Source organism: Dissoconium aciculare (genome assembly GCF_010015565.1).
Source record: "Dissoconium aciculare CBS 342.82 unplaced genomic scaffold K489scaffold_6, whole genome shotgun sequence".
NCBI lineage: Eukaryota > Fungi > Ascomycota > Dothideomycetes > Mycosphaerellales > Dissoconiaceae > Dissoconium > Dissoconium aciculare.
The window spans coordinates 681,354-693,477 of record NW_022984956.1 but is presented as its reverse complement, the minus strand read 5'-3'; the positions used below and the strand labels follow the sequence as shown (position 1 = coordinate 693,477).

Here is a 12,124-nt window from a genome sequence, read left to right as displayed (position 1 = left end):
ATTGAACTTCAAAACAGACCGCGCGCAGCTCGATTCAGATCATGCGGCTCCCTGCTGGATGTCACTGGTGTGAGAATACAGTACTGCCGCTGAGAAGCGAGCGAATGTGCACCAGGGGGAAGGGGCGGCAATGAAATATGAAGCAGTGACATTCTGGATGGTGCCCTCTAAAAGCAATATGTCTAGCGCCATTAGCCGCCCCTGGGTTGAGGTAGCAAAGTTTGTTCTCATGAAACCTTGTCAGGGGACCGCTTTCTTCCGCAGCACAACGAGAATTGCTTTGTCGCCGCGGCCCTTCACATAGTCCACGACTTCTTGTTGAACCACCTCCGCCATTCTCCCTGTTTCGATTCGCGCCACTTCCTTCTTGAATCCTGCATCGTCCCACAGCGGCTCAATCACAGTTGCCACTACCAAACCGCCTGGTTTGCATATGCGCAGGAACTCGCATAATGCAGGCGCCGGCCCAACGTGTCCGTGCGTGAAAGTGCCAACGCAGGTTACCGTGTCATATGTCGCATCGGCGATGTTGAGTCGCTGGGTTAGATCCGCTCGGATCAGATTTTGATATGCACCGGTCTGCTCAGCCTCGTCAAGCATAGCAAGGGAGAAGTCGAGCCCATCGATCGCATCGGCTCCGAGACGTGCCAGAGCTTGGCCGACCAATCCGGTACCACATCCAGCGTCAAGAAAGGCAGCTCCCGCTGCATCGGCGGTCAGCTTGTACGCAAGCTGTGCCACAAGGACTGGCGCAACGTAGTTGTGGCCGTCTTCGCTCAGGTCGCTGTTGTATGTAGTCGCCCAGCACTCGTAGACGGCCATGCATTCATCGATGTTGCTTGCGTCTCGGGCGCGAACGAGATAAGGGATCAGTTTATTTGGTGAAGTCTGGATGCTGAAGATAGCCATTCTGCTGAAACTTTTATGGCAGAATGTTGTCGATGAATTTGCTGAATATCGTACTCACAAGACTCTCGGCAGATACTTTGGCTTGCGGCATTGCGCAGACCTGTCGAAAGTGGACAACCGAGCGATTATATGCACCGCGCAGCATTGACCATGCCAACTTTGATTTTCCTTAAAGGGTTGCTTTCCACGTCGTGATGCCAGGGATTATGCGGACAGCGAGCTCGGCGTGGCGTGGCGTTTAACGGGCCTTCAAATTCCAGGAAGACGCGAGGCAGCGAAGCCTGTTGGTTGCTAGTAGTGGTAGCGTCGGAAGTTGCAAATGTTCCGATCATAGAGTAATGATCCCACAGATGTGTCTCCGAGCTTGATCGCATCCCTTGCGCCAAAAGCGACTCATCCCTTGCATCATCTCGAGCAAATCTTGCTGATGCGTCAATGAGGTTTTGCAACATGAGCCCAAGGAAGTGGGACAAGCAAGTTCAATCGCATTAGCCAGTCTGATTCGTACTGGCGATCTAGACTCAAGGGTCGAACATGGATATTGCATGTGGCAAGTTGTGCATTGATGAAGTTGCCACATTCCTCGCGCAAATGTTGTACGACCTTCGCGCAGGCTTGCTGTTCGTGGAAGTGTGTATAAAAGAAAGTTATGCGTCGCACGTTTTTTCGTGGTTGAAAGGTGTTCTCATTTCAAGAGCCTTGACTGGTGAAAACAAGCATACTCTCTCGCTGTTGTGCTCATCGTGTTCTTGGAGCTTAATTCCTAGTGCATTGCTCGCCATGTCGATTCCCGTCCTCGATTATTCCCACTTCTCTTCTGGCTCCCGAGAGCAGCGGGAGACCTTCGCCCACGCTCTGGTAGAGAGCTTCGAAAAGACCGGGCTTTGCAAACTAGAATACCATGGCTTCGACTCAAAGCAGCTTAGCGAGATGTTCGATTGGGTATGCTTATCGTTGACGTTTCTATTCTCTTTTCATGGTTGGCTAATACTCTCAAAGGCCAGGAAGTTCTTCGACCAGCCAATAGATACCAAGCAGAAGATTCCTAACGACATCGGCCCAAAGCCCATGCGAGGCTACACCCCATGGAGGGTAGAAGAAGTTGGAAAACTCTCTTTCGACAACATGGTTCGATCGCTGAAGGACTCAAAGGTTTGTCATTTCACGCTTTTTTGAAGAGCTGGGCATCTGGTTAATATTAGCACCTGTAGGAGCATTTCGACCAAGGTCCGGAACACGATACAGAGTTTCCCAACAAGTGGCCAAGCGAGCCTGAGCTTGTAGGCTTCCAAGCTTTCATGACGGCATTCTATCAGCAGTGCGACGAGGTCTGTCTCACTTTGATGAAGGCACTTGAGCTTGCGTGGGGAATCAGTGATGGCTCACTTGTCGCCCGTTGCATGCCCAGCGCCACAGATCTACGCTTGACGCATTATCCAACCATTGCCGTGGAAGATATGGACCAGGATAAAAAGACATGTCGCATCGCACCACATACCGACTTCGGACCTATCACGCTCCTCTTCCAGGATGGTACCGGTGGTCTCGAGGTCGAGGATCGAACGACCGGCATATTTGTCCCAGTAAGCCCAGCCATACCCACCGAGATGATCGTCAACGTCGGCGATACCTTGACCCGGTGGACCAATGGCAGAATTCTTGGCGGTGTACATCAGGTCACGGTCCCGGAAGCCATGAAGGGGGCAAGAGGTGTGACCATACCTTCGAGGATCTCCATGGCCTACCTGTTCAAAGCCGGTCGCGAGGTCTCCCTTGGGCCTTTGCCAAGTTTCGTTTCGGCCACAAATCCAGCCAAGTTTGCGGACATGACAGCGCTCGAGTATCAGAGATGGAGAAACAGCATCATATATAGCTTGGACAAAGAGCTATATACTCAGGATGGCAAGGAGCTGGGACTTGCTGGCGCCCAAGTCCTGCAGCAAGCACCGGTTGTATAATGTGCTCGACAAGATCGAACGAGCGTGCTCTGCACCTATCGCGGAAGTGCTTGCAATTTCGGACGCGACATGTTCATTGTGATATGTTTGCCAAAATGTAAAGCAACCATCTTGTGATTCTCGACGCAAAGTGTACTGTCATGAGTGAAGTGACGAAACGAATCCCAATGCTGGTGCGAAGCGCATCCCGAGTGTGTTGATCAATGATCGCCCGTCAACGTTCGACGAACCGAGCCGAGATGAATTATCCGCACACACAAACGTTGGCGCGCACCAGCCGCTTGAATGCCGATGCCTCTCCAGCGTGTCGATTGGCGGCATGATCTCATCTCACCTCCCGAGGTCTCATGCTTGTGATGATTACTCCAGAATGCCAACAACGCCAACAAACCACCGTTCCTGCGGTAGTGATGTTGACAATAAGCACTTATGAACCTTGTTTCTGATATGCACAGTCGGCCTATACGCAGCTCTCTGATATTATTATAATAATCATACAATTGCGCACTCCCCGCAATATCCGCTCTCTTTCTTCAGCCCGGCCCACGGCACAACGCTTCAATCTCAACATCATCAGCACTCGACATTAGCGGTGGTTTGCCCAGCTCTGCCTACCTCTGGGCACAAGAAAATAATCACCGAAGCCGCGATGGGAGATGAAAATTCGCGGAAACGCGCCGCCAGCTCCGATGCGGAAGGCGAGGGTGAACATGAGACTTCAGCGCATGCTGGTCGACAGCGCTCGCGTGCCGCTTGTACACCGTGTAGACAACGGAAGCGCAAATGGTAACGATCGCATTTTATTTACTCCCCTTGCGCTCCAAGATTCGCTCTCCGGCAGATCATTATGCAAGGAGAATCTAACTATCAGACTGCATATTCTCATTTCGTGCCTTTCCCGCAATTGCAGCCCTAGTCTGCCGACTTTCCAATGCAGCATAGTCGGGCGTTCTCGTCACACATGATACGATGTTTTGAACTGACGACCTATATAGTGATGGACGACTTCCTTGCAAAACATGTCTCCGCTATGAGTACACATGCGAATATGCCACACCTTCAAGAAAATCTACTTTTAATCACGAAGGGGATGTCGCACAAGATGCTACGCAGACCAAGTCGTCCGGCCCGGCAGCACCCAGTATCGTACAGCTACAAGCACACCCACTGACTGCCCCTGGTGCACGATTTCACCATCGGAGCATATTCGATCCCGTCAAGACTAGGTTTGTCCGCGCCAATTCGGCACTCGCCTTCCCACGTATTTTGAGCATGGATTTGGAGGCCGACAGTGTTCCTCGACTCCATTCGTTCGCTTGGCACCTTGGGATCCGACCAGAGCCTGTCGAACCAGACATTAATTTACTTCAGCACCTGACCTGGCCAGAGATGCAGAAGCTGGCCGCGGTTTACTTCAAAGTGATCAAGCCCGAACTCGGGCTTCCAGAGGAGGCTGATTTCATGGAGCAAGTTGCTCTCCGATTCAAGGATCCCTCGGGCTACCATGATGTTGATGCTGTAGCACTCGGGATAGCGGCCCTTGGATCCTTCTTCTCGTCCGAACCACATCCAAGAGAAGATCAATTCGTCTACAGTGCCAAAAGACAACTCGTTCTGAAAAGCGTCCACCACTCACCAAATCCGAGCCATGTCGCTGGCTGGACGTTGCGTACATTCTATCTACGCCTGACAGGCAGACCACACGGAGCTTGGATGGCCAGTTGTATTAGCATGCACTTGGTCGAAGCCAGTGGCTTACACAAAGAGATGCAAACGATCGCGGTGGTTTATGTGAGTAGTAATTGTCCCTTGGGCCGAGATCGCAGTTTACTGACAGAAGAAGCCTGCTGTGCCCACTGGCGACCATAAATTAGCAAAGACCCGACGGAGACTCTTTTGGATCGCACGTGCTCTAAATATCATACTTTCCTTCGAGGTCGGCCGAACACAAGTCTATTTCGACGTGGTGACCACCAAGAAGTTCGCTTCTGAGAACGGTGGTCACGCTCATCAACTCGTCGAATTAGCCGAGATGTTGCCAAATGATTTCGTGGATAGGGACCGCGAGCCAGATCCGCCGGCCGCACTTGGGAATGCCCTTTCGAAGATAGAGGCGATGCCAACAGAGTCCCACTTCATTTCTATGCTGAAGGCTGACTTGGCGTTTGCGATCTATCGAAGACTGTGGCTGATGAGCCTCACCGATGCAAAAGACCGGTCTGATACTGTTATGGCTATAGGCCGCTCGGCTTTCTTGGCGGCAAGACATCTGCTTGACAAGAGGCTTCCATGGTGGAATGTTGTGTGCACGCCCTTCCATTTCCTTTGCGTTATCATTGCCATCGGAACGCCAAAAGCTCTGGCTACCATCCAAGAAGTCATGGCGTTGATGCATGATATCGTACAGGTTTACGACACGCACTTGGTGCGGGAGGCATATTCACAAGCGTCGGCGCTAGTAAGCATGGCACGGAAACGCAAGCAGAAGGAGTTGGACGCTCTCATGACCGTGCCGGAACATGTACCTTTGGTTGACCATCCCTCCGCATCAGCCAGCACCACCATGACCCCCGGGGTGCCTGTTGATTGGCTCAATGCCACTGATCTGCCCTTCGAGTGGGACATGTTCCTGAATCCAGAGCTTGTGGTGAGCAATCAGCAAGGACAGTCCATCATAGGTCCAAACGGACTGCCCCAAATGGTCAGCATGCCGAATCCAATGCCGAATCTACCGCGTTGAGGGAGGCTGTGCATGTCACTCGGGGTATGGGTGGCCCTGCAGACTCGCTTATCCTGAAGTGATCTTCACTGATATGCTGAATCCGGCCTCAAGAATGAGCTTGAGCGATACTACGATGAACACAGCGAAAGTCATATCAAAGTAGCCGACCGTGCATGACACTTGCCACGGAGTATGCTCTTCTTGAGAAGTTCAGCCGTGAGGAACTTCCCAGTTCGCGCACGAGCCCCCGCGCTTCTGCATGGAAGGACGCTCTTGCCTTCTTTCGTGAATCGTGGAAGATTCTCACAACCAATCAAATTGGGCCTTGATCACTTAGGCCTGAATTGATGCCTGGTAAGATCGGCGCGTTTCCACTAGCGTCCGCAGCTGTCTTGGCATGGAGACATCGAAGGGACAATCGCAGCTCAGGGCCCACACACGTGTTGCGCGATAGTAGAGGATCTTGCCGGCAACATGTACATGAAACTGCTGGACGCCAGAATGGCAATGCGCACTGTATCAAGATCAACAACACGTGCTATTCGTCCCGGAGGGCATTCATGGAGCATAAAAGGTCTGTATAATCCCACATTTCTGGGTTAATCATCCAGATCAACCAGCGTTCCAACACCTCCTCAAACCGGCCCTCAACAACCTCGATCGACATCATGGGTATCAAGTCCGCTCTCGTTTTCCTCGCCGTCGCCGGCGCTGCTGTCGCGGCTCCGCTTGACGAGGCCGCCACCATCGAGCGCCGCGGAAACCTCCCTACTCCCGTCTCCGCCACCACGGCCAAGTCATACTTGAACTCGATCAAGGTTGAGGCCGAGTCTAACAGCCCTGCCTACGACCGCAGCCTGTTCAACCACTGGATCACCATCAGCGGCTCTTGCAACACCCGCGAGACCGTCCTCAAGCGCGACGGCAGCAACGTCCAGACCAACAGCGATTGCTCTGCAGCCTCTGGATCCTGGTACAGTGACTACGATGGCGCGACCTGGTCCGCGGCATCTGACCTCGACATCGACCACGTTGTTCCCTTGGTACGTTGATATGCCTTGCTGATTCCCCAATGATCGGAATATGCTGACCCCTTACAGAAAGAGGCTTGGGTTTCCGGTGCTCGCAACTGGGACAGCCAGCGACGACAGGACTTTGCCAACGAGTGAGTTTTCGGCCCGAACCTGGGTGCATATTGGTTGAAACTGACATGTGCGACAGTCTTACCCGCCCCCAACTTCTCGCCGTCACCGACAGCGTGAACCAGGCCAAGGGTGACCAGGACCCGGCCGAGTGGCTCCCTTCAAGGACCGCTTACCAGTGCACCTACGTGCGCGCCTGGGTCCAGGTCAAGTACTACTACGGTCTGAGCATGGACAGCGCCGAGAAGAACGCCTGCCTCAACATCCTCAACACCCGCTGCTAGACGATTTGAAGTTTTCATTTTGTAACCGATTCCCGAGTTGAGGTATTGGTCGTTTGGATGTTGTAGAACCACAGCCTGCAGAGCATGTGTTTCAGCTGCCAAACTTATAGAAAAATCAATCAAACAGCAATATCACGAGCATTCACGCCAAGTAATAACTCCTCTGCAGAAGTGTAGTCATGACTGTGACGTCGTCTTGAGTGCATCAAACGATTCGAACAAAGTCATATCACTTTCCCACCATTGTCCCCTGCCAGGCTCATCCGGGACTCGGTTGGTCAGACCGACCCTTCCTTCCCCACGATCGAATCAGAGCCTAAGTGGATTCTGTCCCGGCTGCTGCTTGCCGCCTATGCGCTCGCCGCCCGGCTTCTCCGGGTCCGGTTTGCCATTGTCTTCATCTGTGTATGCCACCTCTTTCTTGACTTGTTTCTGCAAATCCAGCAAGGCCTGGCCGTTTGGGTCTCCGATCGCTCCGACGACATGTCCTACTGGCTAGTTCAATGAAGTCATTAGTGAAAACGGGTTCAAGTTCCCAAGGTTTGATTGCACGGTCTTGTGCGGCGGTACGCATGAGATCCGAATCTGCAGGTCTGCGAACCTTAAGTCCGATGTTGAGAACCTTGCCGATCGGTTCACTGATGTAGTCCAAGAGACCTGGTTGGACTTGGCCTGATCAACCTCGATGAGTTCTTATTGATCTAGCGATTGCTCATTTCAAGTCTGAACCCACCTTCCCCGTCACTTTCGGACGTCTCCACAGGTGCCATGTTTCTGAAATCGCAGAGCAGAGTACAAGCGGAAGGAGCTCACTTGATTTGATTGATGGGCTGCGCTGATGCTAAATGCAGGTTGTGAATCTTTCGAGGCAAGAGAGCGAAGAAAGTCTGTAAATTGGCATGAGGCGACGATAAGGTAGGTCGTGGAGTGTGAGGTCATGTGCGAGCAAGTTTCACAACAGAGTACAATGGTCTCCTGACTTTGTGTGTACAAGAAGACCTCTTCCTGCAATTATTGGCACCAAGCTCCCGGGCATACTTTACAGTGATTACTAGAGCATGGAATGAACTCTTGCCTCTGGAAAGGCATTGTCGTGAGATGCCCAGCTCTCCAGGTTCGTTTTCTGTGAATCGAGGTAGCAATGAGGCAAGTGCCATCGGCAGGCTCAAACGCTCACTCGCTACCTCAGTAGGTACCTAAGCCTTTTTTCCTGCGTTGTAACATGGGAAGAACATCTGGTAGGAGTCTGAAACTTGTCTTCAGTATTATATGCATCGATAAGAACGCGATAGTATCCGCAGAATGGTATCAGACAGCTGTATTTCAGTACGAAAAACGAGACATCAGGGGGAATTATTCGCGAATCGCTGCAAATAAACATCAGTGCAAGAGCCGTTCAAAGAAACGAAACCAACAACGCCAAACAACGCTTTTTGAACAACGAACAACAAGAACCCATCCCACCCGCACTCAACGCCTTTTCATAGGCCACTCAATGCTTTACCGCCTTGCGGAGACCTTCCATGATATTGATCAGATTGTCCACGAGAGGGGGGTTCCGGGTCTCGCTTTGGTTCCTGCGCATGGCGGCCACCACCGCCGCCACAATGTCGTCGGGATTCGACACCATGACCGTGATTTCAGTGCTGGGGTTGCCGGTCCATGTGCGAATTCCAGCATGGCCTTTTCCGTTGTTGATCCAGCGGCGGACGCTGTTATCATCCTCACCGTCGAGCCAAGCAGTCATATTGTCATTGCTCCGCATGCCCTGTTCGACACCTCGGGTAATGATGCCGTATGACCAGAATGCGAGGCTGGCTTGGTAGACGGCAATGGCGGCGAAGTCGCAAATGAGACCGGGTCGCAAGTTGCGGGCAGCCCGAATGACCTGTCCTGCATGCCAAAGGGCTTGGCGAGCAGTGGTCGTCCGCGTCCACTGAACAAGCGAAGGATATACTCGACGGGCCTCCTCTTCGCCTTCGACGCCGGCAAATAGATGAACGTCGTCGAGCGACATGTGCAAATGAGTCAGGAGCAGCTCGACAATGAGCGTGACCTTCGTGTCCTCGACAGAGCTGATGCGGAAGCTCTGCAGCAGCTTGGTAAGCTCTGCGTGACGTGTGTTCATCAGCAAGTTGCCGTTGCTCCACTGATTGTTGTAGTCTTTCATGGAGGAATCTAGCTGGCGATACTCCCAGATCATTCGCCACGCCGCTCCCAAGACAGCCATGCTTGCCTGCCGTTGATCCACGAAGATATCTCGGACGGCAAGAATGTCCAGATCCTGGAGACATTCGATGAGCGAAGGTTGCCGATCATGCTTGGTGTTTGGGTTTCGCATGTATGTTGCGGCCCATGACTCGGCCGAGGGCGCGACCCAAAGGATCTCCGACTCTGGAAGGGGTAGATAGAGCTCAGCGTATGAGATGAGAGGACTGCCGAGCAGACAGACCGAAGCCTCCAGGTCATGACGGAATAAGTGCAGAGCAAAACGTTTCCGCGACTCCTGTTTCACCCATTTGCGCCACTTCGCCTCCAGAACATCGCCTTGATCCTCAGGGAACGGCACGATGCGTTCATAAGTGCCACGTCGGAAAAGACCACTGCGGCGAGCCATTGTCACTAGAACCTGTTGAAAACCCTCTGCGAGCTCCATCTTTCTACTATCTCCGCTCCATAAACCAATCTTTAGTTGTAACAAAGATGTCTGCATTATTTGAAGATCGCGCAGCAATGTGTTGTCTTCTTCGACCTGTACCTGGACAGCTGTCCGAATGGCCTCCTGGATGGCATATCCGACCTTTCTAATGGAGGCATCGGGTGCCAGGACCGCCCCAGCAGCTACTATGGCCGCCAGTAGTTCCGGTCTTGTCTGGACGGCGAGAAGCGTAGGCGCATGTATCCAGTGTTTTGCGTGTGATCCAGGAGAAGTGAGCGAAAACTGAAAAAGACTGTCCAACAGGCCGATTGATGGGAAACAAGCTACGACGCGTGGAATGTTCGTGGGTTTACACGTGCTCAAAATCATCGCCAAGATTTTGTCTCGAGATGTCGTAGAGAGAGGCTCGCAAGTCACCCTCCGATCGATATCCAGACTGGTAGGCGTAGGCAAGGATAAATTAGCCTGTTCGGCAGAGCCGGAATCTTTAGCGAGAGGTCTAAAACGCCAAACCGATGCTCTGGGAAGTGGTGCTGTGTCCAGAGGTGGAAGCGGCGCGGCTTGAAAGCTCGGCATAGTGTCCGACCCGGTCGTGGGAAAACCTGTGCTCGGGGTGCGCAAATCGAAAGGGTTCGCATTGTTGTAAGTGTCCAGGAAGCTCAGATCCACGTCGTTCAGCTCCATGTTTGTGTCGACGCCAAAGTCGAAGAGCTCACGTGGGGTCCATGGATTCGACTGATAGTCAATCACCTGTATACCATTGTGCGGATGGCCTGGCGACGGCATCATCTTGTGACGAAGGTAGTCGAACATGTCATGCCTGCCTGTCGGCGGTGGCAGCATGGAGCCATTGAAACGCATATGATCGGGTTGAATGTGAGGAGGGGGCGGGCCTTGGTCAGTCATCTGCATGGCTGGCAGAACGTACGGATTCCGCGGTTGATCTGTAGGTGACGGCTGGATAGGCATTGCTTGCACAGCTGGCAAATGCCGCACGGATTGCATTTCGTCCATCTGCTGCACATTGTCGGTATACGTCTGCTGCTCAGCAAATTCACTGTCCGGTGAGGACTGTTGAACGTCAGCCGGGGCAAAGGTGGCGGTGTAATTGCACTGAATGTTCTTCTTGCTACATCGCTTGCAAGGCTTTTCTTCCTCACACTTCAAATGGAGGCCCGCGCAGGCCTCGCAGGCTTGGGAAACGCGACTATGCTGAACAGAGATCATCTTCGCCTTAGGATCGTCTTTCGAATGCGCCAGAGTGTGACGTTTTAGAAGGTCGGCTCGAGCAAATGCCTTGGTACAGATCTGGCAGACATAAGGACGTTCCTGGGTATGCATGCGAACATGACGACTGAGATGGTCCAGACGGTTGTAGCTGAAACGAGTCAGTAGGAGACACCGCTGCAATGACAGGGAAACACTTACGACTTCAGGCATTTGCCACAGCTGTAGAGTCGCGGCGCTTCAGGACCTCCCGGAGCTGCATCATCGGATTTGACGAGATTAGAAGCATTTGGTAGGACAGCATGGCCGTGAGAGGGCGATTCGGCATCTGATCGGGCGCGTTTGTGAGGCGGTTGGCGCGGTTCTTCGTCGGGGGAGGTGAGCGGAAGGCTAGGTGAAGGATAAGCCATCGGATACTTTGTCCGAAGGTCCCTGAATTATCACCAGCACTACCATATGCCGTAATGATAGACCTTTGATGTTGGGGCACAAAACGGAGGGATGTGGACAAAGGGCGAGAGAAGCAAGGCAGTGGAGCCGGTGGAGAGAGGGAGGGAAAAGTGAGAATTGAGATGAGTCGGAACCACAGGCGGGCACTTGGGGACTGACTGCAGTACACGGCCAGGCCAGGTCACGCCAGCAGGTCACAGCAGGAAACAATCGATTTCGATCGGAAACACCGTGATATTTGCACCTGCAGGCAGGAGTGCTAACTCGATCGCAGCTGAATTATCTAGGAGATTCACAGTGCGCGCGCGAGAGAAGACCCAGGCGGTCTGGGTCATCTGGACAGCGGTCCCTCCGGTATTTCGCAGCGAGATCATCCCACACATCGGCCCTCAGGTCCACGAGCACCGCCTCCAGGCCTCCTTGGGGGAAAATTGGCAAAGGGAAAAAGCCAGAAACCCCGCTTTGTCGGCTTTATTACTGTTACTGCCTCGCACGTGAACCCAGGCCAGGGCTGAGAATGGAGGAAACCTTCCAAGGTTGGAATGGAAGCCACGGTGGTGGTGACTCGTGCTCAACGGAAGGGGTCCGTACGTTCATTAACCTTGGAACACCTAGGTATCATTACAGTATTTTAAAAGCTGCGGGTGTTGTGATGATTGGTTGTTCGCCCAGGCGGTTGTGGGCAGCATGACTAGTCGGAAGCGTTGGGTAAGGGATAATAAGGAGTAGACGACGATACACCCTCACGTGTATGAATGCCATACATGCCATGA

At 52.8% G+C, this 12,124-nt stretch overlaps 6 protein-coding genes across 6 annotated transcripts; 3 read left to right on the top strand and 3 right to left on the bottom strand.

Moving 5' to 3' along the window:
• Positions 1-240: 240 nt before the first annotated feature.
• Positions 241-909, bottom strand: K489DRAFT_388709 (S-adenosyl-L-methionine-dependent methyltransferase; the record flags this gene model as incomplete). Its single annotated transcript, XM_033606440.1, has 1 exon — positions 241-909. One exon carries the CDS (start codon positions 907-909, stop codon positions 241-243), a length of 669 nt encoding a protein of 222 aa, XP_033459853.1.
• Positions 910-1,689: 780 nt separating this feature from the next.
• Positions 1,690-3,048, top strand: K489DRAFT_431464 (Clavaminate synthase-like protein; the record flags this gene model as incomplete). Its single annotated transcript, XM_033608448.1, has 3 exons — positions 1,690-1,851; positions 1,909-2,061; positions 2,121-3,048. The coding sequence occupies 3 exons, from the start codon at positions 1,690-1,692 to the stop codon at positions 2,865-2,867; spliced, it is 1,062 nt and encodes a 353-aa protein (XP_033459852.1). The 3' UTR covers positions 2,868-3,048.
• A 1,091-nt stretch (positions 3,049-4,139) lies between these two features.
• K489DRAFT_409931 (uncharacterized protein) lies at positions 4,140-5,607 on the top strand (the record flags this gene model as incomplete). The annotated part of the gene is made up of 2 exons (XM_033607644.1): positions 4,140-4,658; positions 4,711-5,607. 2 exons carry the CDS (start codon positions 4,140-4,142, stop codon positions 5,605-5,607), a joined length of 1,416 nt encoding a protein of 471 aa, XP_033459851.1.
• Positions 5,608-6,257: 650 nt separating this feature from the next.
• Positions 6,258-7,015, top strand: K489DRAFT_319444 (uncharacterized protein; the record flags this gene model as incomplete). The annotated part of the gene is made up of 3 exons (XM_033601389.1): positions 6,258-6,632; positions 6,690-6,754; positions 6,811-7,015. 3 exons carry the CDS (start codon positions 6,258-6,260, stop codon positions 7,013-7,015), a joined length of 645 nt encoding a protein of 214 aa, XP_033459850.1.
• Positions 7,016-7,324: 309 nt separating this feature from the next.
• K489DRAFT_409929 (uncharacterized protein) lies at positions 7,325-7,785 on the bottom strand (the record flags this gene model as incomplete). Its single annotated transcript, XM_033607643.1, has 3 exons — positions 7,325-7,510; positions 7,617-7,687; positions 7,749-7,785. The coding sequence occupies 3 exons, from the start codon at positions 7,783-7,785 to the stop codon at positions 7,325-7,327; spliced, it is 294 nt and encodes a 97-aa protein (XP_033459849.1).
• Positions 7,786-8,507: 722 nt separating this feature from the next.
• K489DRAFT_370432 (uncharacterized protein) lies at positions 8,508-11,311 on the bottom strand (the record flags this gene model as incomplete). Its single annotated transcript, XM_033603134.1, has 2 exons — positions 8,508-11,052; positions 11,103-11,311. The coding sequence occupies 2 exons, from the start codon at positions 11,309-11,311 to the stop codon at positions 8,508-8,510; spliced, it is 2,754 nt and encodes a 917-aa protein (XP_033459848.1).
• Positions 11,312-12,124: the final 813 nt, after the last annotated feature.